Source organism: Takifugu rubripes, chromosome 7 (assembly GCF_901000725.2).
Source record: "Takifugu rubripes chromosome 7, fTakRub1.2, whole genome shotgun sequence".
Lineage (NCBI taxonomy): Eukaryota > Metazoa > Chordata > Actinopteri > Tetraodontiformes > Tetraodontidae > Takifugu > Takifugu rubripes.
The window spans coordinates 6798780-6826223 of NC_042291.1; the positions used below are offsets into that span (position 1 = coordinate 6798780).

At 47.0% G+C, this 27444-nt stretch overlaps 5 protein-coding genes across 6 annotated transcripts; 1 reads left to right on the forward strand and 4 right to left on the reverse strand.

The window, feature by feature from the left end:
* Nucleotides 1-391: 391 nt before the first annotated feature.
* pop1 (POP1 homolog, ribonuclease P/MRP subunit) lies at nucleotides 392-7356 on the reverse strand. Its single transcript, XM_003965866.3, has 15 exons — nucleotides 6895-7356; nucleotides 6640-6780; nucleotides 6352-6527; nucleotides 5973-6230; nucleotides 5783-5870; nucleotides 5477-5655; nucleotides 5075-5343; nucleotides 4898-4991; nucleotides 4707-4815; nucleotides 4508-4627; nucleotides 3891-4012; nucleotides 3622-3813; nucleotides 2979-3133; nucleotides 1794-2021; nucleotides 392-1318 (listed from the first exon to the last, which is right to left on the reverse strand). Exons 1-15 carry the CDS (start codon nucleotides 6992-6994, stop codon nucleotides 682-684), a joined length of 2868 nt encoding a protein of 955 aa, XP_003965915.3. The 5' UTR covers nucleotides 6995-7356; the 3' UTR covers nucleotides 392-681.
* Nucleotides 7357-7460: 104 nt separating this feature from the next.
* LOC101061859 (2-iminobutanoate/2-iminopropanoate deaminase) lies at nucleotides 7461-8967 on the forward strand. Its single transcript, XM_003965865.3, has 6 exons — nucleotides 7461-7643; nucleotides 8116-8221; nucleotides 8317-8371; nucleotides 8455-8523; nucleotides 8746-8801; nucleotides 8877-8967. The coding sequence occupies exons 1-6, from the start codon at nucleotides 7570-7572 to the stop codon at nucleotides 8934-8936; spliced, it is 420 nt and encodes a 139-aa protein (XP_003965914.2). The 5' UTR covers nucleotides 7461-7569; the 3' UTR covers nucleotides 8937-8967.
* A 48-nt stretch (nucleotides 8968-9015) lies between these two features.
* Nucleotides 9016-15524, reverse strand: LOC101061637 (proteoglycan 4-like). The gene is made up of 4 exons (XM_003965864.3): nucleotides 15221-15524; nucleotides 11323-13422; nucleotides 10116-10163; nucleotides 9016-9745 (listed from the first exon to the last, which is right to left on the reverse strand). The coding sequence occupies exons 1-3, from the start codon at nucleotides 15306-15308 to the stop codon at nucleotides 10120-10122; spliced, it is 2232 nt and encodes a 743-aa protein (XP_003965913.3). The 5' UTR covers nucleotides 15309-15524; the 3' UTR covers nucleotides 9016-9745; nucleotides 10116-10119.
* A 171-nt stretch (nucleotides 15525-15695) lies between these two features.
* On the reverse strand, nucleotides 15696-20700 carry LOC101061411 (matrilin-2-like). Of its 2 annotated transcripts, none has more exons than XM_029838819.1 (13): nucleotides 20541-20700; nucleotides 19992-20256; nucleotides 19344-19916; nucleotides 19043-19165; nucleotides 18829-18951; nucleotides 18238-18360; nucleotides 18034-18156; nucleotides 17828-17950; nucleotides 17372-17494; nucleotides 16637-17047; nucleotides 16412-16564; nucleotides 16154-16246; nucleotides 15696-15957 (listed from the first exon to the last, which is right to left on the reverse strand). In XM_029838819.1, exons 2-13 carry the CDS (start codon nucleotides 20119-20121, stop codon nucleotides 15902-15904), a joined length of 2154 nt encoding a protein of 717 aa, XP_029694679.1. In that variant the 5' UTR covers nucleotides 20122-20256; nucleotides 20541-20700; the 3' UTR covers nucleotides 15696-15901. The 2 variants fall into 2 exon arrangements, with proteins under 2 accessions (XP_029694679.1, XP_029694678.1); XM_029838818.1 differs by having other exon boundaries at nucleotides 19992-20243; nucleotides 20541-20699.
* Nucleotides 20701-21014: 314 nt separating this feature from the next.
* LOC105416641 (lysosomal-associated transmembrane protein 4B) lies at nucleotides 21015-26868 on the reverse strand. Its single transcript, XM_011605283.2, has 7 exons — nucleotides 26628-26868; nucleotides 26048-26159; nucleotides 25000-25073; nucleotides 24797-24919; nucleotides 24622-24720; nucleotides 23529-23624; nucleotides 21015-21708 (listed from the first exon to the last, which is right to left on the reverse strand). Exons 1-7 carry the CDS (start codon nucleotides 26718-26720, stop codon nucleotides 21628-21630), a joined length of 678 nt encoding a protein of 225 aa, XP_011603585.1. The 5' UTR covers nucleotides 26721-26868; the 3' UTR covers nucleotides 21015-21627.
* Nucleotides 26869-27444: the final 576 nt, after the last annotated feature.

Consider the following 27444-nt stretch of genomic DNA (forward strand, 5'->3'; position numbering starts at 1 on the left):
GGTCACATCAACAGAAAATGTAGACCAGCAGCAGTTACACAACGCTCCCGTGTGGCCAACATGAATTCCTTCTGACTGCGGATGTTATTTATGTGAAAATAATTGGACCACACATTACTGGCAACCCTGTTTCCATGGAGTAGTAATAAATTGTCTTAATGCACAGCCTACCCAGCCAGATTTACCTCAAGTAAACCCAAAGATGAAGTGCTCCACTGGTACCAAACTTAAGTGTTGCCAGGCAACAAAACTCCTTGCCACCTACACATTATGGGATGTGTGGGAAAACAAGTGCCTATTCTACTATTTAAAGAAAGGATGCAGTTAAACATTTGTTGATACATGCATTTGTAATGCAGATACAGTAATTATGTACAAAGGATTCATTGAGTCAAGTTCAGCATGAGTAGCTTTATTAGCTCATTTTCAAGGCGTATAAAGAAATACTTAAATTCCATCCCTTTTTCATTCGATCTTATTGTGTAAACTGAACTGATTGTGGACCTCAGCTGTGGCACACCAAGGCTCTCTTAATTATTACCTTCAAATAAGTCAAAGAAGAATACTAAAGAAGTCAATGCCTCACCACAGGCAACAAATATACTCAATACTTTTCACCTCCAGAGCATCGGCCACATATACGCACATCATATAATCCATGAAACAGAGGTGTGTTTCCAGTCACACCTCTATGTTGACCTTAGCAAAGCGGTAATGCAGGGAGGCGGGGTTACGCAGCAGCACCACCCCCCTGTGCTCCATCGACTGTTTCGCGAGGGTGTCGAGGAGTCCGGCAACGCTGATGAAGCCAAGAGCCTCCCCACAGCCTGCAGACAGGGAGAAGTCTCCCTGGGTGACCCAGCCGAGTGTCACCCGGGAGCAGTGAGAGGTGACGCTCGGCAGCGGGTCCGGCCACAGCCCCAGCGTGGAGTCCGAGGAGGGCTCCAGGTCTTCAGAGGTAGCTGGTTCAGAGGAGTCCATCTTAGATGGTAAAGAGGTCTTGGCTTTCTTCTTGTGTTTAGTTCTGCTTCTCAGGTGGTCTTTGTGGGGGGGCTCCTGGGGGCCGCTGCTGCCCGGCCCTTTGCCCAGCAGCTGCAGGTCCTCTGCAGTGGGCACGCACACCATAGCGTGGACCTCTGGTTTGCCTTTGGAAAGAAGCGACAGGCGAACCCACACCAGACTCATCTCGTGCGCGGCAATAAAGCGTGCCACACCCGAGCGATCCAGCGGGGGCATCTCGGCAGTGCGGCATGCCCTTTGACCTCTGGATGTCACCGGCCTGCACCAACCGGAGAGCAGCTTCAGTGACTTCCTGTTCCTTTGGAGCATAAAACAAGCCAGTTTAAAACAAAGTTAAACAGGTTTGAAGGACATTTTGAACCCCTCGTAGTAACAACAAGCCATCGCACAGCGGAGATCCATTTTCTTTCTGATTACTCAGAGCTTCGCTGATGGTTTTATAAGGATAGATGTTACTCTTCCCCTCACTAATCTGGGTGATGTATTGCTACAATTTGTGGCTGGATGTAATTTGGGTATTCTCATCAGAGACATGATGATGAAACGGAGTGAGGTGGGAGTAGCGCCATACATCAGGCCTGTCAGGAGCTGGGAGGAGGAGGAGCTGATGACCGGAGCCCCGAGGCTCAGAAAGGACCTTAAAAAGTCATCAACACTTAACTCTGTGGAAGAAATCTCAGGGGTTGGTATGATGTAAACCAACAGTGATTTGATCAGCACTTATACTGAAAATTGAATAAAGGTCAGGGACCAATCATGAATCAAACACTTACCTCAGAACAGCCGCACGGCTCCGAGGCTTCGCTACATCTCTCTGTGATGTCATCGGCTCCTCCATCACTGTGTCAGACGGTGCCATGTTTTGGGCCTGGCTCTCTCCCCTCCTCTTCTCTCCTTCCCCCAAAATAAGCTCCCACTCCTCTGCCAGCTGTTGCCACGGGCAACGGAACGGAGCTAGACAGCCGTGCTTAATGTAATTGGTCCTTTTGGCAGGAGGACGCCTACAGAACAGGTCGGAAGGTCAGTCCTTGTCTAACTGCCGGGGCAGCTCAGCCAATTTATATAACACATCGCGATTGCTAGGCAGCAAAGAGTCTGGGAGGAATATCCCAGCAATAGGACCCTCGTCTGCACAGTGGGAAAAGATCCGTGCGATGGAAATTAAGTGGGGTCGCAGCTTTTGGAGTGCTTCCCTCCATCCAATCCTCTAATCCACTGATATTTTCACCACTTACTAAAGCTGCAGGCATGATTGAACAGTCATCCAGTAACAGACCACTACAAAGCACGGAGAGCTCCCATGAATGGCGGCATCATTAGCACCTTACTTTCATTTCACACAATGATTCACCCCCACTGTTGCCAGGTGGTGTTGTTGGCCGCGCTGCTACGACGACGTGGACGAGGTTCTACTTTCCTGGCAGCATCCATGTTACCAAATCGATTAAAGCGGGGATAATAAAACTGATAGAAACAGCGCCAGGCTGACAGACTGGCTGGATTACCAGTCAGCTTTCATTTTCCAACGTGATTCCCGAGTGAGAGGTTAAACCGCACAGTGAAAGATAATCTAAACGCTGACATTTTCAGCCTTCTGCGGCTATCGTATTGAGTCATCTATGTCCACTTTATACCGATATTAGCGGGGGAAAAAAAATCTGCCAATTCAACTGAAAACGTTTCCCCCCCAAAGCTTAAAGGGTAGTTTCCAGTTTGCCAACAAATGATTAAAGAATATAGTTGAAACATGTCCGTCTGTTAAAACGTCTACATCCCAGCCAAGATTCTGTTTTTTATCAGTGGGCTGACATACAAGCAAGACGCCAAAATGTTGTTTCAAGATACACAAAAGCTTTGGCAGTACAAGACGTCCCTATTGAAAACAGTTCTGAGTGTTTCTGACAATAATATTAATGAGGGTAAAATTAAGGACACGCAGATCTCAGTTTTCTCCTGACCTCTTGAACTTGTCCAGGAACTCTCCCTCTTGCTCCTCCTGAAAATGAACTCCTGCAGGGCAGTCTGGGTAATCGTGGGGGAAGTGAGGGGCTCCTTTGTTCTGAGAGTGTTTCAGACTCATGTGCAGCCCTCCGATGCGGACTCCTCTGTACACCTGGTGGAGCAGAGAAAGGGCGCTGAAAGGGTCGACACTGGACCTAAAAGACCATCTTGAGTTTTCCATGCAGACGTCTGCTATAGAAATACAGGTTTGGAGCACTTTAATTAGGGACACATACGGTTCCTGTTGGTTTTCAAATGCCTAAATAATCAAGTGTCACAACTGTTTTCTAAATTGTTCTTTGGACCTTAGGGCTCTCCCACATAAGCACCCACCAGTCTGACCTGTTTGGGTTCTCCTGCTGTCTCAGCAGTGGGGTCAGGAAGTCTGTACCCACAAAAAACCCTCAGTGCGACACTAATGCTTTTAACAGAGGACTCATAACGGTGATGAGCTGTGGGATCATGGTGCCTATCCCTCACAGGCTTCAGATGAAAAATAGTCTTACACGCTTGTTGTTTGTTTGTTTTTAACACTGCCTTTAACAAGCCCACAATTACTCAAATAACCAAACAATTAAAAGCACCGTTTGTGTTACCTACCAGTGGGACCCAGAAGGCCATGCCCCACCCTTTAGGAAGAAGCAGGTCCCATCCAGCTCCCCAGGAGCTCATCTCACGTCCCACCTGCTTGCCAGGCTGGTGGACCAGCAGGATGGGGACTCGGCCCTGGGGGGGAGTGGGTGTCAGCCTGGATCCCGGCACCAGGACCTCACTTTTCATACGGTTTAATTGCTGTCGGCAGAGATGAGTGACCAATGAAAGCGCGGCGCCCCCGTTTACTGTGTGACAGGGAGAAATAAATGCATCACCTGCTCCGATATCTTGTGATCGGTGACGTTGTCGCGGACAGACTTTTCCCACAGGTGACTCTGACAGCAGTGCTCAGGTACGCCACGGAGCATCAGCTCCCGTCTCTTCTCCTCGTCCACGTCTGAAACGAGCACGCAAAGCACAGAGACACGGCGTGCTCCTCTATGACCAGCACCACAGCCACAGACGTATGAAGAGCACCACTGCAGGCTCACACTCAAGGAAAACACACACAACGGTGGAAGTTTGACCAAAGGAGTTGAAATTTCAGTTTCTAAGTCTGTAGAGCATGAGGGTCTGTTGTGTGAAATAGTATTAGGAAATTCCTCTCAAATCGACCTATTTAATGTATATACTGTAGTCTTTATAGTCAGCTGATGTCACTCACTGAGGGGGTCTATGGAGTACAGGGTCCTGCCAGGATTCGAACCTGGAACATCTGCATGGCCAGGCAGAGGCCCCCCAGAGCTCAGAACCAGACCAGTACCCTCGGTAACAACCTCAGTAGAATCAGCCACATTTGGAGATAGAATAAAAATGTCCAATCCCTCGGTGAATCTGAGGAATTTCTAAACTACCCAACGGGCTCCACGACATCGAGAAGGCCAGACTTTACCTTCTGCAGGCTTCACACTGGCCAAAGCTTTAACCTTCTTTGATGGTAAGGTCAACCTGGGGTCATCCACAGTCAAGCCCAGCACTGTTCCCGGGGGAAGCTCTCCGGAGTTAGAAACACCTGAACACATCACACAATCATGATATACATGAGACACAGTGTGTATGGATGATCTCGACACTGGGAATAAACAGGAGACCTTTCAGGGTCTGATAGACTTCAGCTTGCTGCTTGTGCAGATTCATCTTGTTCTCATCTCGGCAGTGCTCAGGCCACCAGAGGGAGGAGGGGTGAGCTCTACTCTTTTCCTGAAACAATGAAATTAACAGTGCCAAACAAACACATTTCCACAGCTTTCTTTTCAACCAGGTTTGGGCCAAAATCGCTTACATCACATTCTGTAGCAGCCTCCAAAATATCTGCGAGAACAGCGTGGGACTGCGGTCCAATCAGGCGGTAGCGTACAATCTCCATTGTGAGATCACTGAAACACGTCCAAGTAAAACGCATTTATTTTGAATCCAATCTAAGGTCAGTCACTCATTTTGGTAAATGTGTTGCACTGACTTTATGACAATCCCAGTTGAGCTTGACTTCCAGGTAACTGGGGTAGTGGGAGATCTGGTTCCATCTCCCAGGATCTTCTTGGCTGGAGGTACGCTGGCATCCTCACTCGATCGCTTCCTCTTTGTTCCAGTAACCTGCTCAACCTCAGAGGAATTTTCAGGTTTAGGCTGCAGTTCATGGGTTGTCCCAGCAGGTATTCCAACTGGGAGAAGCAGAGGATAAACAGCCTCTGAACACTGGCACACCACTTGTAACTCAGGCAGAAGATCCTGCAAAAGACACAGCAGAGATTTAAAGATACATTTTTAAAAATGTACACTGGTACAATATCACATGGTTGCTCTTCAACTCCTCTCATGGAAAGACTTCCTAATACGAGGCACGATTTCATCAGTTGAGTACCTGTTTCATGGTGGGATGAGCCCAAATCCACAGATGCCTGTGGCCTGAGCCCTGTGCACGGGGTCTCCAGAGGAAGGTGACCGGGCCCAGGGGCTGCGATGGGTATTCTCCTGCTCTGTACACCACCAAGCTCCCCTGTCTTTGCCCTGACAGACTTGAGATTGCAGCAAATGTAGGACCTGGAAACACACACCACCAGCATCTCACTACAACCTTTGGGGATCGTATGCTGCAATGCTCTTTGTGCTGCATTCCCATAAAATGAGTAAAGAACGCTGTCCAAAATGATGTATTGTTCATCCCCACCTGTCTCTTTGCTGGTCAGTTGTGACAGAGCCAAAAGCAGCTTGTCTTCTTCTCCCTGCAGCTCTATGCAGCAGTAGTACGACAGGTCCTAGGTCAACAAAACCAGAGACATTCACGCCTATTCCTGAGGTCCTAACTTGCAACCTTAACCAAAAACTATCCCATCAGATTCCATTTCTGAAAGTGTTACCTGTAGCAAACAGTGGCTACTCATTGCCCTGTAGCATGGCCGATAACATTTGTATGTGGGTCTGTCCCCGAGGCAGTAGCCCCATTTTTTAACCATGTGAAAGCGCTTCGCATGCCAAATATGGGTCTCCAGCCAAATGTTCTTCCTCTGCCTGCGGTTAAACTCCAGCAGCAGATTTCCATGCCTGCGACGGGCTTTGCGACTCTTGTTCTTTGCCTGTTCCTTCTTCTTTGAACCAGATTGGAGGCTCTTCTCCCGCTGGAGGGGAACAGGAACAGAAATGTCAGCGTCAACGTGTCAGATGCAGATGCACCAGCCTCTGGGAATCAGCCCTTTTCCAACTGGTGCATTTGATAATAGGAACCCCAGTGAACTTAACCATTCTGTTGGCCACATCTCTCAGCCTGCAGGGGAGCCGCTTGGTGTTGTGACTCATGGCCCGTCTCCTCATGTGCTTGGGCAGGGCTCCAAACACATGACAGCTGCCTGTCGTTTTGGTGACAGCTTTCAGCATGGCACTCACCTCTGCTGCCCTGGCCTGGGCAAAGGCAACAGCTGAGCGGGGCATGAGACAAGGTGACAGAAAGTCCTTAATTAACTGCCAGTTTTATATGAGTTTCTTCCAATTATTCTTTTTAGAAAACCAAGTCTTGCGTAATTCATTTACCAGTGATGCAGCTGGGCATCTCCCTGGTGTAGCCTCCACCATCTTTCTGGTGTCCACGGACCCATCCACCCGGCTGCTGTGGAGTCTTTGCATGTTCTGCAGATGTGTGCGTGTCGGATGGGCCAGCATCACCAACTGCTCCTTAATCGCAGAGAATAAAAATGTGTCTTATTGTCTTAACGGCCAACCGGACACGAATCGCATTGCGTCAACCATTTACACCAACTTATTTAATAAAAATAAATAAATAAATACCACTGCTTCCAGAATGCTGCGTGCTGCTGGATAGATACTGCACACTGACGGGCTGGTTTTTCAACTTTCTCTCCCGCATTTTCACTTTAGAAGCAGACATTTTCTACGTAGAAGAAAATCCCAATTCGGCACTTCGGTCTTTTTTCCCTCCTGTGTTTAGATTCAAAGCTGACGCTCAACTTGCTACATGACAACGCAGATTTAAACCAACGTTTGCATTCCAACTATTTAAGTACTAGCACGCTAACATGTGGACTTTGTAGATATTACCGAAACACATAAATCCCATGTAACATTTCTTCTTGTTTAGATAACTGAATTAAACTTCCATGTGACTTTCGTCATGCCGCACTACTATTTGCTTCCGGGTGGTGCGGTGGTCGTGAATTTATGTGGTGTAATGGCGCAACCAAAATAGTAAAACATCAGTGATTCATGCACATTCATCTAAATCTTTCCTTATGGATGCATCCTATATGTCTTTATATCAAAACCAAACATTTCTGCGTTTCCCTAGAAATTCAATATTTTAAAAATTTTTTAAAAAAGAGGACATGCGCTTCTACTTTACACTTTACGGTATTTCATCTGCGCCTGCATTCCTCCTTCCTCCTCGCTGGTCACGCTCTGACTGCTTACATTTTTTACCTTGTTCCTGTTATTGATTTGGATCTGATGAGTAAAATGTCAGCAGTTATCAGGAGGATAATTAACACAACAAATGCTCCTGCTGCTATTGGTCCGTACAGGTGAGAATTCCAATACAAGTTCGACCAAAGGCACGGGAACCCAAAGTTGGGGTTGACTCAAACGTGCAGAAACATGATGCAATGCAATTATCTTAAAGAATCATAAACTATCGATGTTGGGCTTTTATAGTTTTACTAATTCTATTTAAACGGTTATGACACCGTGTTAAGCAGGTGAATGGGGACAAAATTAACCGAGTTAATACATGATTTTGGACCTGAATTGTACTTTGAACTTTGCACACTGGCTTTTTTTTCCTACACAAGCATCTTGCAGATTCAGTGTCTTTGCCCTAAAATATGTTCGAGTTTATAGTAATTGTAACTATAATAACGAGAAAGGGTATTCAATAAGTTAAGACATGCTTTTTGGTTAAGATTTTTTTTAAAATTTAAACTATAATTCTATGCGCAAGATTAAAACCCACAATTTGAACTCGAACAGATGAACTGTGTTCCCTTTGTCTTCCAGCCAAGCTGTCTTGGTAGATCGGACCATGTACATCTCAGGACAGCTGGGAATGGATCCTGCAAGTGGGCAGTTGGTGGGAGGTGGTGTCCAGGCTCAAACCAGACAGGTGGGTGGGGGGGGGGCAGTCATTATTAATTCAATTGCTTATTTCGTTCATTGTTCTGGGTGTGATATATCCACATTTGGAAATTCTTCGTGCAGGCCCTTGTGAATATGGGTGAAATCCTCAAGGCTGCTGGATGCGGGTATGACAATGGTAAAGAGACACCTCATAATCTGACCTGATCATTTTAAAGTTCCATCTCCTTAGTCAGCATTGTTATCGATTGTTTCCTGCAGTTGTCAAAGCCACAGTGCTGTTAGCCGACATGAATGACTTTAACGCCGTCAACGATGTTTACAAGCAGTGTAAGTGTCATTATTTTTACTTGCAGCCCAAATGAAACCTCCCTTCTTTTGACATTAGATTTAATTTACTGTAATTCCGACCCCTGCCACTAGATGTCAGTGGACTCTCGTGTATGGATATACGTGTTGGATTTCTTTCGTCATGTTCAGCTTTAGTAATACATTTCCATCATCATTGAATTTTCACCCATTTATACTCGTGAAATTTGCTGTTGTCTTTAGTCTTCACTGCAAACTTCCCAGCCAGAGCTGCCTACCAGGTCGCTGCTCTTCCCAGAGTAAGTGACGGATGCCGACGTGCGAGTTTCCTCTGTTGCTGTGCACTGAAATGCATGTTTTGTTTTTCCTTTCAGGGTGGTTTAGTGGAGATTGAAGCTATTGCTGCACTGGGACCTCTGACCAATGCACTATAAAAAAAATAAAAATAAAAATCTGAACTTAAAATTCTGAAGGTCTCTATTCAATCTATTGAATGAAAGAAGGATGGAATGCTCAGGCTATAATGGAGTCTTTAATAACAAGATTAAATCTTTTATTCTGTACACTACGTTAGAGCACACTCTAAGAAAATGAAGAATCATGAAGTAGAAAAGAAAAAAGCAAATATCAGTACAGGTTTAGTTCCCATCATCCGTCACAATATTTAAAAAACAGGTTTGAGGATTACCAGTAAATAAAACCTCTGCGGGAGATCTCGTGCTACACATGTATATGCAATACATTCAACATATACTAGTGTTTGCAGGCACATCATGTCTCCGGTTTCAGGCTTTTATGGATGTGCCAGCTGTGCTGCAGCTGCACAATTGGGCCTCATGGTGGAAAATAACCCGTCCCACTATATCAATACTGAGATTAACCTGGAAATGACTCGGGATTCATAATGTGGCTCTTGCTGCCCACATGTGTCTCAATAAACCCAAATACATTTTCTTCATTAAGTGATTTTCAAAATAAAATCTAAGTATCACTCCAGACTAAACTCTGGCATCTTTTACGATCAATGAAATGAAGGATGAAAGGTGTGAAAGTCTTATTTACAAAGTAGATAATGAAGGCGGGGGGGGGGGGGGGGGGGGGGGGGGGGGTCCTGATTTTCTTACAGTTATGTCATTAAGGCCTCATTAATGGATCATAGCGTAAATAAGCTTCACTCTATTTTTCCTTGAGTTTTACAGCCGGGAGTTCTGGGAATCTTTGGTTATTGTTGGATTTATTCCTTCTGTAACGAGAAAAGAAAAAGAGTGTTTAGAATGCATTCTGATTATTAAAGGATTGACAAATATTTACTATAGTCTATACTTACCTGTTATCATTAATAACCATTTTTGACACATGTACTGTTGTCCCTTATTAGCCTAAACAATGTATGAATTATCTTTATTTTATGGTTATTAATATTGTTTATGACATTTACTGTATTGATTGTTATCTGTACCATATTAGAATTGTCACTGGGTACAAAAAGTAAACATTACTTAAAATTAATTTTAAACTTTAGTGATTAATTAATGGATGGGAGTGTTCTAATAGTCACATGTTTGAATAAATAATAAGGCATTAAAGTCTATACAGTATTTTTTTTTTCTTACCTTCTTAATCCATTTTGGCTTTGTCACTTAGCTCCAGTGCAGATCCCGCTACACACACAGACACACACAAACACACACACACACACACAGACACACACACACACAGGTCAACTGTTTTTTCTCTAGTAATTCACCTGCGTGGTCGCTGAAATAAAGGCACACGTGCACACTCTGCCAAACCTCCAGAAAAAAGGCTCATAAAAGTTATGCAAGAATTTAACACATGCTGCCTGGAGGGACTCCAGACAAGAACAACATGTTCTCTGAGAGCTGAGCAGCTTGGCCAGAGAGGCTTCGGTTGTGTCACTACCGACCAATGACCAGTGAATACACAGCGAACGAGTTAATATGCTCAATATGCTCCGAAAATCTGTGTACACTCCATGAATGGGAGATTTCCACCACATCATTGTTGTGGTAAAGGAGGCCATCATTTTCCTCCCAGGTTATAGAGCCTTTACATTGTCCCTGTAACTGGGAGCAGCAGGCTGTGATTATTCTGCTGTCATTTCCCAATGAACGAGAGCTGTCGTGCAATCGTTTCCCAGCCACTCGTGATCTTTCGTTATATTCTATTACACCGTCAGCTGCCACCGATCACAGCAGCATACAAAGGAGGTCTATTTAGCAAGAGTGGCTGAACAGTTTGGGGGTTTTGTCTAAATGTGTTGGCTATCTGCTCAGTTACCATTGAGCAGAGGTGTCCAAACCCAGTCCCGACGGATAATCCAGCCGGGTTTTCTGTCCTACCAGGCAGAAAATTGCATTCCTGATTGAAAGTGGGATCCCAGGTAAAGGGGTCTGGCTGGCAGGACAGAAAACCAGGCTGGATCAGGGCTGGGTTTGGACATCCCTGAAAGTTGGAATGAGTGGTTGGATTAATCCCCAGCCAATGTTCACGTGCTTGTTTGCACGTGATCTTTCTTCAGCAGTGATGTTTGGAAGTCTGACAGTCGCTGGGTGGAAATCCATCTGTCAGAATTTGCCCTTCGTGCTCTATCAGGCAGGTAAAATCTGTTGTGAGTCCTCAGCGTCAAATTGAACATGACAGCCGTGGCCTCAGGATTGTTCATCGATGGAGGGGGAGGGGCATCCGACGGCTGCTAAAATGCGACTTTAATGAGTCACCTGGGCGGCGTCATTTCAGCTGGGCTTTATTTAGCTACTCAAAATATTTACAACAATATGACCGTGCTGGGTTTCATACCTGCAGGTTCTGAAGAGGTGGACTCGTCCATGGGAGCCTCTGCCATGGGCGTGCTGACTACCGTCTCTGCTTCTTCAGGTCTAGATGCTGGAAACTCTTCCTCCTGATCCAGTGTGGCGACGGGAAGTCTGTCCTTGGGGGCTGGAGCACGGGCGGGTTCTGTTGGGCTGGATGCCTCCACTGCTGTTCCCTCCTCCTCAGCGAGCGGATGGTGGCCTTGGGTCGTACCGGTGGGGGGAGGTGATGGAGGCAGCTGTGGAATGGTTGCTAAAGCGATCTCTGGATCTATTACCAGGTCCAGACATTCGACGGGCATCGCTTGCATCGTTGTTGTTGCTGCTTGTGCATCCGGTGCCACAGCCACATCTGGTGCCACAGCCACATCCGGTGCCACAGCCACATCCGGTGCCACAGCCACATCCGGTGCCACAGCCACATCCGGTGCCACAGCCACATCTGGTGCCACAGCCACATCTGGTGCCACAGCCACATCTGGTGGCAGATCCAGAGTCGCCGCTGCATCTTCACATGCAGCTACAACCTCACCCGATACCGATTCTACAGCCGCTTCCTCTGTTAAAGGTTCTGCAGCTTCAGCTGGGACTGGAGTGACACCCAGAACCTCATTTCCAGTTGTAGTTTCACTTGGTGGGACTGGTTCTACTGGTTCTACTGGTTCTGCAATCTTGTGTATCACTGATTCTGTACCTTCATTTGGTGAAGGTCCTGAAGTCTCCAGTGGCGTTTGTTCTGCAGGCTCATTCAGTTCGGGTTCTGTTTCCTCAGTTGTTATTTGCCCTGCATCCTCTGTTGAAGATGGTTCTATATCATCACATGGTTCTGGTCTCGAGGCCTCATTTGACAATACTGGTTCTATGATCTCACTTAATGGTGGGTTTACATCTTCACTTGGTTCGGGTCCTTCGGTCTCTATTGTTGCTTGCTGTGCCTCACGAGTTGGTGCAGATTCTGCTGTCTCAGTTGTTGTTGGACCTCTGTCCTCACTTGGGGTTGGTTCTGTGTTGTCACATGGTACTGGTCCTGCAGATTTACTTGATACTGGTTCTATGGGCTCACCTAATGGTAGTGCTGCTTCCTCACTAGGTTCTGGTCCTTTGCAGTCAATTGATGCTTGTTCTGTATCACGATTCGGAGACGGTTCCATTGACTCAATTGTTGGTCCTCTGTCCTCGCTTGGAGCTGGGTCGGTCTTGTCACTTGATTCTGGTCCAACAGCCTCATTTGGTACTGGTCCTGCAGACTCACTGGATGCCGTTTCTGTGGTTTCACTTACTGGTAGTCCTGCTTCATCACTTGGTCCAGATTCTGTCTGTATAATTGGTGCTTGTTCTGGATTATCACCTGGTACTGGTTCTGTGGGCTCAGCAGTTTCAAGGTCTGTGGGCTCGCTGGGTGCTGGCTCTGTGGGCGCAGTCGGTGCTTGTTCAGCTTCCTCATCAGGTACTGGTTCTGTGGGCTCAGCAGTTGCAAGGTCTGTGGTCTCACTTGACCCTGGCTCAGTGGGCACAGTTGTTCCTGGTTCCGTGGGCCCGCTCAGGACTGGCTCTGTGGACTTAGTTGTTCCTGGTCTGGCAGCTTGGTCAGATGTTAACACTGCTGCCTCTTCCTCAACCATTAAAGCCTCCAATGGTTCAGAACCGGTGGTTTCAGCAGAACCAATGGTAACTTCTGGAGCTGTCTCGGCAGAAACTTCCTCCACCAAAGCCACAGTCTCTGTCAGCATAGCTACAAACTCCGGTTCCTTCTGTGTGGCCTCATTCAAGGGTTGGTCGATGGAAGCGTCCTCTAGTGGGGTCTCTATGGGACCAGCATCTTCCTGGGGGAGGGTCTCCACAGCCTCTTCAGAAGCCTCAAGTTCAGCACAGATTTCAGCTGGATCAACAGGGGCAACATCTTCCATCCAAGGATCTTTGTCTTCATGGAAACAGAGATCCTCCTGGGCCTCCGTGGCTAATAATACATCCTGCGTTTCATTATCAGTCACTGGTTGGAGATCTTCTGGTAAGGCAGTCTGAACGGGCAACTGCAGCTGGTCCTCGATGGTTTGGGCCTCTTCAGCAAGGAGGCCATTTCTGACCGCTGTCAAAAAAAAAAAGGGACGAAAAGAGGATCTTATTTAGGATTCTCAGCTGTAGAACAGTTATCAGTGACTCAGCAGTGACCAACAAGATCACAATGGAGCTGGTCAAATCTGGGCAGAGCAAGGAGAGCATGGGTTTCACCGCTTTATCACACAATCCTGATGTTTGGCTCTGCTTTGACCATCGAACAATCGTGACTCCGTCAGGAAAGAAACAGGCGAGTGAGCCAAGCAGAATGCGTGCGGCACAAAATATCCTCTTCATTTCCTCAGCTGAAAATCAGATTCTTTGAAACTGCTTGTTCTTCAAAGCCTTGAGGACATTTGAGCCACTTTCAAGGAAAATAAAACCCATGTGACTATGCGTGTGCTTTCCTTTCTAACATTCCCCGACCCCTGAAGCCATCAGGTCTCAGTTGAGAAGTAAACTGCAACATGCATTTTTTAAATGGATCCCAACAGTCCGACAAAAGAATTTTAATTTTGATTTCTTTTTTATTTTCCATTAAAACTGTTGTCACAGCTAAGGGCTTTGGCAAAGGCGTTTTATTCAAATCAAACCAAAGATGCGTGATCGGATTGGACTCTGCAGCTTCCTGGTTTTACTTGTCTGTCAGTGTTGGTAGAAAGATTTGGGAGTGATGGGTGGAAGGGAATGTGATGGCCGGGCAGCTGAAAGTCAGCCAGGAAAAGAACATGTGAATATGAAAAGTGAGTTTTGGGGAACGCAGCCATGCAGACTGGTCATTGAGGAGGTTCTGATCCAGATCCTCTTGCCACCTTTAACACATGACAACCCGGCATGAATCCTATTCAAACACAGCCCAACTCTTGGTCTTTAAGCTGCTTTTTAAGCCAACGTTTCACAGGGAACACAAAGCTCCACCACCACTGATGACAAGGGCAGATTTCTTGTTTGGATGAACATGGAGACATCCTCCCCAGGCATGGATGACTCTTATGTCAACACGATAGCAGCCAAAGATTACAGAGGTCCCAGTCAAAACACTGCCACTGCTGGTGAGGAGGGGGTTTAAACCTCCACCCATCCAGCCACACAGCCTGTAACGGGAACATACTGTACAGACGAGTATGCCCAGTATGACATAGCCAAGTCTCGTGAGTGGGACAATCGTGGTCTGTCTCTGTCCTTTTGAAGGGCCTCTGCCAATAAGACACAAGGACAACACACAGAGTGGACCCGAGGTCGTTTCAGAGCTTGAGCAGGTTGAAAGACCATACGTCCTCTTATGTCCTTTTACACAAAGCTGTAAACATTGTGCTGCGCTGCCTCACACACTGCTGTTTACCGAATTAATGGGGAGCACACATAGTAAGTAAAGAAGCAAAGAAAGCTGAAATCACCTCACGCCATTCTGAGGCACGGCGAGAACTTCAGAGTCATTAAATCGGCGGCAGCAAACAAACAGGTTAGGTTGCAACTCTCGCTCCAGGCTACTGTTGGGTAACAAGCTAATTCCCAGCATGTGTAAACCTTTAGGGGACCTTGATGTGAACAGAGACAGGATCCCACCAGTCAGAGAGGCAGTAAACACTCTCGCGGTATATTCTGAATGGACAGACAGGATGGGCTAAAAACAGCAACCGCTCTGAGGAGAAGTAGGGAACATAAATAATTCTGCTCTTGAAGCACTTTGGAGTGAGAAAGCACACGGTGTACCGGAACAACTCTCACACGCATCAGCAAGACCAGGCACGGTGCACATATCTGTGCAAGCCATGATTCCTGCTCACCAGCACAAGAAAGACACTTCAAAGATCAACAGGACTGCTCACCCTGTGTGTCTCCATTGCTCTCTTCTGGCTTTGTGCCTGGTCTTTTCTCCTGTTCTACGGTCTGTGCGCTGGATGAGGAGCAGCCCATGTTTGGGTACAAAGATAAGAGATGCTTCAAGGAATAAAGACTTAGCGAATATAAGTGAGCTTTACTATCAAAAACAGAGACCGCGTCCTTTAGCCCCTAAGAGTCCTTCATCGTCTCCTCCGGCATCTTTGTTTATGCATCGCGTGCTGCCCTCTTGTCCAACATCTGCCTGAGTGAAGCAGCAGAGACTCTTCTGCTGGATGTTCCCAACTTACACTCACATGGTTTAGAGGAGGAGGAGGAGGAGGAGGAGAAAATGTGCACATGATGTAAGAGGAGGAATCCACCTGCTGGCAAAAGTTAGTGTGGCACAGGCACAGTATCATCCTCGGTTTATTGTGGGGATGCTTGTGAATCAGCTTAAATTAAACAACTGGAGACCAACTCTGTCAAATGTAAAAATATTTATTTTTCAGACATCTGCACACTTATTTTTTATCCTCACAAAGAAACTGACAATCAGCCATTATGTTGTGTACAAAAGGATATTAATAACTTAAGTAGAAATTACATATTTGCATATATTTCAGTGTAGGTGTAGAGCGGGATTACAGGGTTCCTTGAAGGCATCGGTGGGGGCTGGGGGGGTCTCTTTATTTCAGCGCAGCTTTGCTCTCAAGTGCCTGCAGCCTCGATGACACGGCTTCAAGTGTGCATGTTAAGGACAGTTGCAAATCACAACCAAAAACTTCAACAGGAATAAATGGGATTTTCTGCATCATTTTTTAGTGAAAGTTGCATCATGTGTTGCTCAGTTGTTTGCAAAAATATATTTAGATTGATTTCAATTCCTGTGATAGAAACCATCTGAAACTAAAAAGAGAAAAACATCTCTAAAAGGATATTGCTCTGCACCAGGATGTTCAGCTTCTCGGTCACCTGATTTTGAAACAGTATCATATTCTCACATTGGCACATGCTTTCATCTGACGGTTTGTCTGCAGAGAAACAAATGATAAGTGGGAATTTCTTCCTCTTCTATCTATTGTAATCTTTTCTTGATAGCAGCAGGTGGCAGTGAAGCACCAGTTACAGTTACTGGGCAGCAGGCCGGAGCCTGAAATAATAGTTTGGGACATTTTTAAAGCTAACCAATAACGCACCTGTACACATCCTGGACTTTAGCTTTTTTGTAATTTCTCCCATATCTTGGAAATCTTCGGCGTAATAGAGATGCTTCTCATCAGGCTCTGAAGCTATTTCTCTCAGCTCCTGCTCGATGGCTTTGCCCACGCCCACAGCGTAGATCGTGACCCCTAAAAACGGCAGAAAACAACATGACAGAAATCCAACGATTCCAATGAAATATGGAAATAAAGTAGGAATACCGGATTTCTTGGCCTTATTTGCCCACTCAGACACGTCATCCTGTGACCTCCCATCGGTAAACACGATACCGACATGGGGGACGTTGGGCCGGGCCCCCTCTTTAGCAGAAAAGCTAAACTGAAACATGTGACGCAGAGCGGAGCCCGTCATGGAGCCCCTCCCCATGTACTGCATCCGTGACACGGCCTGCCTGATGCTCTGAGCTGAGGTGTGCTGCCTCAAGGTGAACTCCGTGCGCACCTTGGTGGAGTACTGCAGGAGGCCAACGTGCGAGCCCATCTGGGATACGTTCAGGGACTCCACAATACTGATGACAAAGTGCTTGACCAGCTCAAAGTTGGCAGGGCCCATGCTCTTGGAGCCATCGATCACGAAGACCAGATCCATGATTCCGTCCCCACACGCCGCCTCTGCAGGAAGCATCAGCGCAAGTTGTGAATTCTCAATTCAGTTTAAATGGAAAAAGGATTGTGATGAATTTGTACACTTTTCCTTGCTGTCAGGAGCAAGTATGCACCCAGTATGTGTCCTAAATTCCAAAGCATGCCTCCATTGTGGTTACCACAGCAACCAGTGTGAATAAAGTCTCACATTTGGAACACCGGATCTGATTAGTTTTGAATATCTGGGGGTTTTCCGTCCTAAAGATCGGATTTGATGAACTAATCAGATGACCTTGAAGTGACCTGACAGCCAGTGAGCATGTATGTAGTAAAACAGAAGTTAAGACATACCTCTGCAGCTCTTCCCATCTTCTGCCAAAACGAATCCCTCGGAGCATCTGCACACGTAGGAGTCAGTGGTGCCGATGCACTGGTGCTGACAGCCGTGCGCGAGCGTCAGACACACATCCAGACCTGCAAGGAAACACAGATTACTGTGTTTTTCTCTTGAGACACTTTTCATCGATGAGAGAAGCTGTCGAATTAACGCACGAGCACAAACTCGTATCATTATCAGAGAGATAGCAGCGTGAAGATCCCCTTAATCCACGAAGCTGAATTTTCAGCGACAGCGAGGATTAAAGATGACCCCACAACTGATGTAACACGTAAACACTGCAGGAGACAGAAATAGTCCAGCAACATGCACTTCTTCTCAGAAATGTCTTTAAGTAGGAACACTTTGTCTTCTCCCTCCCATCTGATAGAGGACACGTCCTCCATGGTGAGGAGGCCGGTCAGACTCACTCTGACATGTTCTTCCGTCAGGTCGGAGGGTGAATCCGGCTCTGCATCGACACACACACGAATCTTCTGTGCTCGTAAAGTCCTGCTCGCAGCCATGATTCCCATCAGCGCAAGGATCCACCTCTGCAGATTAAAAAAAAAACCCACTGAGATGACAAACACAGCAGGCAACATCTGGTCATGGGATGAGAACCTGGGAGAGTTACTCTTGCATGTTTTCCCATCAGGCCTGAGTACGAAGCCCGTCCTGCATTTACACACACAGGAGCCTTCGGTGTTCACAAACTCCTGTTCACAGCCGTGAGCCCCGTCGGCACAGTGATTGGTCTCTGGAGGGACGAGTTGAAATAAAAACAGAAAGGTGAAGTTCTGTGGGGATCACGACACTTGTGGGGAGGACCAACACTCACTGATGCAGGTCTTTCCGTCCAGGTTGAGGACGTAGCCCCTCTTACACCTGCAGATGTAGGACTCCTGGGTGCTGAAACAGTCGTGTTGACAGCCGTGGTCTCCCAGGTCGCAGAAGTCTATTTCTAATAAAGATGAATATTATTGCCACGGTAACCGGTACTACTCCTGCCTTTAATGCACTCAGTTGAAGGTGTGGACGTGTGAAGCAAAGACGGGGAGGATCAAGCGGAGATGTGAGTTCCAGCAACTGCCCCTATGATTGCAAAAGCAAACTTCCTCCAGGAAATCTACCCCAGCTGTTAAGATCAAGCAGAGGAACTGAAAGGGACATTTTCCAACTGTGGGTGGACTGACGTCACCGGCAGAAGAACCTGCTCTTATTTCATTTGATTTCAGTCACATGACTGCCTGAAGTTAGCCCTGCAATGTGGCCGTCCATCGTGCACCTAAATGCATCATCATTAATCATCCTCCCTGTAGTTACACTGAAGTCCATCACCGGTTTGACTGGACCTATTGACAGACATACTAAACTGTAAAGTGATGATGAAGACACTTATCAGCATAAAGAGGTTAACAAAGGTGATTACTGCTGCACGTCCTCAGGTCCAGGTTGAGCTGGTATCCTGGTCGGCAGCGACATTCATAGCCATCAGCCAGGCTGGCGCAGAAATGGTGACAGCCATGATCCACCTCTGCACAAAGGTCCTCGGCTACAGCCAAGACACCAGAGCAAAGATGAATCAAAATTCATCAAACCTGCTAACTGCTAACGGGCTGAGCGTCAGCAGCCAGGTCCTTCACCTTTACACGTTTTCCCGTCAGGATTGAGGATGAAGCCTTCCCTGCATTTGCATCTGTATGAGGCAGGGCTGCTCACACATGTGTGCTGGCACTGGTGGTCCACCAGCTCACAGGTCTCCGAACCTACAGCCCACGCACACACACACACACACACACACACACACACACACACACACACACACACACACACACACACACACACACACACACACACACACACACACACAGATGAATGATGGGAACATGCAAGCCTTCAAAAATGAGCAGGGATACTGGAGAGGAAGTGGAGATCAGAGATCACCTCCACACAATTTTGAATGGAAGACTGAGATGAGGGTTTCTATCTGGCTAAAGTTGGCCACCAGGTGCACATGCTCAGAGTGCGGCTCGCTCCCGATGGTCTTCAGCGTGTTCATATCCACCCTTCCGACCCCAATTGCAAAGATCTGTATGCCCGCCTGCCTCGCCTGTGCAGCCACCTGCTCCACCGTGTCCTGCGGCCGCCCGTCGGTTACAATCACGGCGATTCGCGGGATGTGCAAGTGTGCTGCTCGTGCCCCATCTTCCTCGGTGAAGGACGTTTCCATGGCGTACTTGATTGCCAGGCCGGTCATTGTTCCCGTGGCGAGGTGCCTCATGTTCCTCACTGCCTGCTCCACCTCAGCCTTGCTGGTGAAGGTGTTGAGGGAGAATTCAGGCTGGACCACGCTGCCGTACTGCAGCAGACCAACCCGGGTGGCGTCTGGCCCGATCTCCAGGAACTGGATCAGATTAACGATGAAGGTCTTGACCTTCTCGTAGTCGTTGGGGCGTATGCTTCTCGAGCTGTCGATGACAAAGACGAAGTCCAGCGGGACGGCTTTGCAAGGATTCTCTGGGACCAGAGAGGAAAAGGTTTGTGTTCAGCTACGCCTGAAAACACAAGTCTAGGTCACGGCTGCCCACTCACCCACTGCTTTGTTCTGCACTGTTGTCTCATTCTGGCCTCTGGCTGCAGCAGATCTGGGACGGTGTTTGTTTACTCCAGCCTGGGACAGACAGAACAGCAGAGAGAGGAGGACGAGGGCCAGCGGCTTCATCGTGATGAGGGGCAACAACTGCTGAGGAAAGCACAGGAACCGACAGCAGCTCCCCCCACGGTGTCCTGGGAGTTGATCAGCTATCGATGGGTCTGCTACTGTCACATGTAATCCCTGTGTTCCTGCGGAGAAACACTTTAGCAACAAGGTAAGGATGGAATTACTGCATCATTTTACTGCATTTTGAGAGACAGTGGGGTGACGTTGCTGAAGGAACCCCCTGATTTACATTTGAAATCATATTTAAAGTGTTTTTTTAGTTATTTAATTTTTTTTGGCCTTTATTCTTCTACCTTTGTTTCAACTCGGCCATGCTCAAATTTGCTATTGTGGAAAATGAGACACACTTTTTTTAAATGCATTATTAGATTAAGCAATAATCCCGCACCTTTCTGAAAAGTGTTTAAAATTCTACTCACTCTGTTATGAAACTCAAACCTTCCTGCAGCATCGAGCTAGTCGGTTAGTCCCAGCCGCGGGTCCAGGCAGCTCCGGCAGGAATGACGGGCTACTCCGGCAGAGGACGTACATACCCCTGACCTCTCGCAGGCTTTTTGGCTCTGCCCCCTTCCTCCCTCCACTCTTCGTCTGTTCACTCCCCCTCTGCAGCTTTTCTGCTCAGGCTAGGTCAGAGAGACAAATCCGGACTTTTGCAGGACCTCTAGAGCCTTTTTACAGGTGTGGACGCTTCAAACACAAAGCTTTGTTGGATTCTCGCACATCTTCTCCACACATCTGCTCCAGAGGAATCTTCTAACTCTACCAGAAGTGGTTGGATGAGCTCTGGAACACGATGAGCACATTTATACGCTCACTTCTCACGTCCATGGACACGTCTGCAGGAACAGACCAAAACATCTGCTGCCTTTGCAGAGTAAAATAAAACACAGCCAGACGGTGGAAACACACTTTAATAAATGTCACAGCTTTATATTTTCCAAGTGCCGTCCTCAGATTTGACGTCAGTGTCCTCGCAGCACATTTTCTTCATCTGGTGGAAAGAAAACGGAGTGTTGACCAATGTCCAGAAGCTCCTGGAGGCCGTGATCGCCCTCCCAGCACCTCTTTCATACGAAATGTTTCATATTCAGAGACCAGTTCTGTCCAGGGGACACTTCATATCTACTGTGTGAACAGCACCCATCACAAACAAAGTTATGAATGAAGGCAAACCAAGCCTGATCAGGAGAAGAGAAGAGTCAGACAGGAAAACTCTGAGTGCACCCAGTTCCACAATTGTGCACAAAATATCTAGGACAGACACGGCACTATACTGGTACACACAGCACAGGTAGAAGTAATAAAAATATAGAAAATTAGCTATGACAGGTTCTCAGTATTCCAAGAAGACGGAAGAGTGACACTGGGAAGGGATTCCAGGGTGGGATGTGCACACGAATGGCTTTACTCTGGAGTGTGTGTGTGTGCATGTGTGTGGAGCGATGGTCCATCCACTGTTGGAGAGGCAGTCAGGTGCAGGGAGGCGGCAGGATGGTGGCGCTGTCCTCACGCCGTGGCCGTGTTGTACGGCGGGGGACCCTGCTTCACGGGGACGCCGACGCCGTCGTCGTAGGGAGGCAGCAGCACCTGGGAACAGCGCGGAGGTCAGGAAACCAGCAAAGAACTGACGCTCGTAGACTCTTTATTAGTCTTTTTAAAAGGATTTTTGACGTTACCCTGGAGACCAACGTTCAATAAATCAGCTTTATGACAAAACAACATGTCTGAGCCATTTCTCCTGGGATTTCACTGCATGTGCACTCGTGCACGTCTTTGCTTTGCAAGAGTGACGTCGCACCGATTTAACAGCGATCAATAACTGTCGAGAGCTGTTACAGAGGCCAAATCCTCCCGTGTGGGTCGCTGATGGACGCAGGCTGCAGATCAGAGTTCTGTGGGTATTCCAGTATAAAAGTCCAGAGTTTCGCTATCTCTCGCAGTTCTCATTTTTCTGTGGATTAATCACTGGAACGCACAAAATAACCACAAGATTTGCCCCAATGACAAAAAATTAATCTGGCTCTTTCTGATGCCGCTCCTCAAACTTCTGGCTGACTGACAGAAGTCAGGCCAGGCTGGTCCAGCCAGCCGTTGTCCACCAGGTGGATCAGATGCACTCTGAAAGCTTCAGCAGCTGAGGACCCAGATGGACACTTTGAGCAAATTGTGCTGAGAAATTAAGTTTAATCAACGTTTCTCTCTGAAGGTTTTATAGGTTGCTATAAATTGTTCTACCTGAGCTGTATGTGTCAGGAAAGTCGTCTCACTGGCAAACTTGGACCATCTGACGAACGTGCACGTCGTGTGAGCTGCCGACCCAAAGCCACAAACTGACCCCTGGTCTGCGGTGGGTTCTGAACAGGCCTGACCCCAACTGCTTGCTTCTCTGACACGTTTCAGACCCTGATGTCAGTGACACATGGTTTCCCCATCAGCGACCCGTGAAAGCTGTCTCACAAGCCCTGAACCTCACGTGGAGCCACACACGGCGTACGGAACCGTCAACCCGAGCAGGCTGGTTCTTTAAATACCTGTGGAACCATTATTTCCTCACAGCTGTTGTTCATTTGGAGTCAATTAGTGCAGATCGCCTGCGTCTGCTCAGCTTCCTGATTTCTCTTTAGCCCTCTGCCTTAAGTGTAAGGAGCCAAAACGGAGGGAGAGCATGGTTACTGCGGTTGGAGGGTTGGACCTGGGCAACCGGGGCAACCTGGGCTGACACAATACTGCTGCTGCTGCTGCTACTCTGCTGCCCTCATAATGACTTTGCCAGCCGTCTAATGTCTGTGCATTCATTCATGCTAGCATGTGGAAAAGTAGCTTCTACAACAGCTCAGCTCTATACCTTCATGCCCCCGCCAACAGGATGAGTCTGCAGCTGCCAGACTGGCCTGAACTAAAGATCGTACACTGATGTCTGAATCATGAATGTGGAGCCTATTTCATCTCTTAGAGACGCAGAACTGAAAAAGTCAAACTGGAGACCAGAGGGTCTCAACATGCTGCACCGCAGTTGCTTTTTCTTCATTTTTTCCCATGATTTTATTACAATCTGCTGACTTGTAAGTCATTTGGAATCAGTTCTGCTGCTGCTAATGCTAACAAAATATTTGTGCAGCCGTAAACTGCACACGAGACACGTCTGTTTTATTGAGGCTGCGTGCAGACAGTTTCAGCAAAGACGTTTGTAACAGCTCGTTTCAAGAAAAGAAAAACATTCGCGCTGGTGGCCTGACAGGAAGAAACGTTCTCAAATGGAGGTTAATAGAAGGGTTACGATGAAATCTGGTGCTGGTTGAGATCCAACACAATCCAAACTGCTTTAGCAGATCTCAAAGCATAATCTGGGCGATTACCTGGGGAAGGGGGCGGGGCTAATGCCTCCTGTGAATGGGTGTGCGACTTACTGTGGTGTCATTGGTCGTGACATAGAGCAGAACTTCAGAGGAGCCTCGGCTGGTTACGTATCTGTAGCAGTTCCACACACACGCGATCAGGTAGGCCTGACATCAAATGGAAAGAGAGGAAACACTAATCAGAAATGCAAACAGCGCCTGTGGTCCATCAGCTCAATGGGAGCGGGAGGGTTGCAGGCCCAACAAATGTAGTTATTCCTGCATGTTTCTTCAACCAACTCATGAATATGACGGTTCAACACCACAGTAGTACTGGAAGAACAACAAGGACGTTATAATTCTAACTTGTAGTCTGCAGCCCTCCTTTAAAATAAGAACCGTCTTTTGATGAGAGACTTGCAAAATGAAGGGTAATGAAACTATTAATGATTAACTGGCTAATAGGTCGTGAAAGAAAACGCTGCTTTATAGAGTCAAAAAGCAAAATAATGTGCCTCCAAAGGATTTCAATCTTTTTTGTGTCTCATTTTGTGCACAAACTCTTTTTTTGTGTGCAACACCGGAAAGTAGTAAAAGGTCCGAATCACTGTTGAACGGAAGTAAACTTGTAAAATACAAATAACCACGGGGTGAATTAGTCTGTGTTATTAAACAATCCGAGGATTCCGTCCCTTTGCTGCTGTTCTCTGTCATCCGCTGATCATCTGGTTCTCAGACCAGCTACTGGAGCAGCCGGGCCAACCACAACACCATCTGCTGCCGCCATCTAACCAAAGTCAGACTGCGATTTCAAACTTCCACAATAAACCAATTAAGAAGTCGGTTTAATGCTTTGACAGCTGCCTTTTTCTTACGGTCCCCAAAGGAATATGCAGGGATCCTTTAGCAGCAGCAGAGGCGGGTTAATTCTGATGCCAGCAGATGAGGCTGCGCAGAAAACGAGTGATAGATCTGGACGCAAAACACGGGTCAGGTCCAAATGTCGGCCTGCACACATGCTCTACATCTATATTGACAGGTGAGCGTCTGCTCGTTTAACTAAACAAAGGCACTCTGTCTCACATAAATGAGTCCGATTGCTGCAGATATAATGTAGGAGGCCCGAACGGGTCTGAAACTACGGCTCAAGTGAGCAACCGGTTACCTTGAAGGCCAGAATACAGCCGATGAAGAGCAGGACGATGAGGACCAAGCAGACGTTGCTGAGAGCAGCGATCTCATCCTTGTAAGGGAAGTTTTCCGGCTGCAAAGGGAGAAGGATGTGGGAGGAGTTCCGCATCAACGCCACGCGTAATCTGTGCCAAAACGGCCTGTCTCACCAGCTGCTGCAGGTAGTCCTGTATCGTGTTGGGGTAGACCACGATGCTGACGGCCACCAGCGTGTTGAGGGCAAAGTCAAATATTTGGTAGCAGAAAAATGGGATAATCCAGGCAGAACGCAGCTGAAACAAGAGTTTCGTTACAACAGGCCTTTGTTGTTTAACTAAGACTGAACTTTACCTGTCATGATGCCTTTGTTTACCTTGTAAGCACCATACGTTGCCATCCCACATATAAGGATCATTAGCAGAGAGATGGCCGAGGCGATGCACATGTCTGAAGCAGAGAGAGGTTAAAGGTCGGTTAAAGGTCACTCGGGCGGACTGCAAATCACATGTCTGAAGATGGCGAGCAGCTGCCCCGCGGCAGGAGGATAAACGACGGGCTGCATCTGTCAACCAGGCAGAGGGTTTAACCTCGACTCTGTCATTTCCCTCCATGTCAGCATGAACTCATCTCACACCAGTTACATAAGGACGGCGCCGGAAAAGCAGCAGGAAGCAGAAAACTCAACATTTCTGAGTCCTGTGGTTGTTAAGAGTTTAGGGCGGCCGTGAAAACGGTGATTATATTTAAGTAAAACCAATAAAGGACCAATAAATGATAAATAACGACTAAAAACCCGAGATGTAGTCACCCCTCATATAAGTTTAATTCTACCACATCTATTAAAGAAATGTGGGTTAATTCACGGGTAAATTACAGGATCAGAAGCAAAGTACCAGATTTCCCCAAATACCAATCAGCAACAGCAACATTGGTGTAAGAGCCAGGTAAAACAATGTGTTTTCATTAATAAATAAAGAAGCCGTGCATCGAATGACCTGTTGCCTCAGTAACGGGGACGGAGATGATAAATAATAAATAGAATCCTTCAGTTTAAATGAAGTCTAACCAAGCACCATCTGTTACAGATATTAACTGGCTAAATTAGTCGCCGGATTAGAAGCAAAAGTTATTATTCCAACAAACGCAAGCGTTTTGCGTTGTTTTTGGCTGAGTTTCTAATCCAGGGGTGGCAGCTGCCAGACCAGCCTGCAGTGTGAGATCATCACATATTCTAATCTCTTGGAACTGGGACACCCCAGTCATTCCCAATCCGGCTCCCAGCAGCTCCTGCTGTCCCACCTCCACTCCCACTGTGAAAGTGTCCACCTTGATTAAGAGGAAGGGTTTTCTCCTTGTGTAGGCACCTGTTAGGCTGTAATGCTCTGAAACTTCTCTGACTTTGGGCCTTCTGGGCTACTTACTGGCGTCGTCCATGACGTCCAGGTCATTCGCCAGCTCGGCGCTGGTCAGGTGGTACTGGTCGGGATCACTCAGCGCTGTGAGCAGGATGAGTAAGACCACGGCGTTGATGAGCTTAGGAGAGAGCACATATGGGCAGATCAAGGCGACAGTATATGGAGAGGGGCTGGTGAAGGATGGGTGGTGACCAGAGACACGCTCCAGAGTTTAAACCTATATATCATGTCATTCTTTCAGATTATGGCGAAATTAGCGGTGCACAATGTGCACAGGCGTCATAAAATCCCCTTTGATCAGGCAAATGTGATGGAAATTTCTCTGAAATCAATAGGCAGGCTGACACAAAACCTGCAACCTGACGAGGCTGTTGATTTATTCATACAGGTGAGGAGGAGTGTTGTTTTTTTTAAACCCTCTGTGCTACATTATTTATAAACAGCATAAAACTCATATTTCCTTTACAAAGTTTAGTCTGGGTTTCATTTTAGACCTACACGGCAGTAACCCGGTAACAGCAACAGAGTGACCATACAGGGCCAGTAAATATCCACACAGATAACGGTGACAGATAACGGGGCTCACCATGTACCAGACCCCCAGGATGATGGTTCCTGTGCGGACATGGCAACACAGGCAGCAGCTGGTGGAGAACCAGCGGTCCCACGGGGATATCATCTTATCCTTCCCTTTTGTCACCGCTGCCGGAGCGTTTCGAGGCGACGACGGCCGAGATTCGGTCCTCTCCGTCAAGACCAGCAGGATCCTCTGACCTGTCCGTCACTTATCGGCGAAAGCTGATTTGTAGAACGGGCGTCAAGTTGGCGTCAGCTTAGCGTGACACTTCCGGTTTTCAAAATAAACCTCCATATTCTCGTTTTCAGCGTGAAATATAACTTTTGTCGAGAACTTTTCACAGGGTGTCGTGCACATTGAATTTAAATGATATATATCACTTCGTGTTCTATGTTATGATAAAACCCCAAATCATATACAGATTTTGAATACTTTAAATTTAATTTAAATACAGTAGAAACTCGAACTTTAACGTAGTAATACAAGAACTTCCGGTCACAATCTGCTCAAATGCGCTCACTTGACACGGCTGGATAAATCCGCATTAACTAGTCCCGCTGAAGATAAACACCGGAGGTTGGTGGGATCAAATCCTATGATGTAAGCAGTAATTTCCAGAAAGTTACGTACAGATCAGCCCAAATATTTTATTCTGAGATCACCAGCTTTTGACATTTAAATGTTTACGGCTGGAAATGACAAAATAAGGCTTTTTTTTTTTTTAAATATATGTATATATAGAAGTTTGTAAATCCTGCAACAAATCTCAGATCAAGATGAATGGACTATTAAGATTAGTTATTTTCTCACCTGTTAACATCCTCAC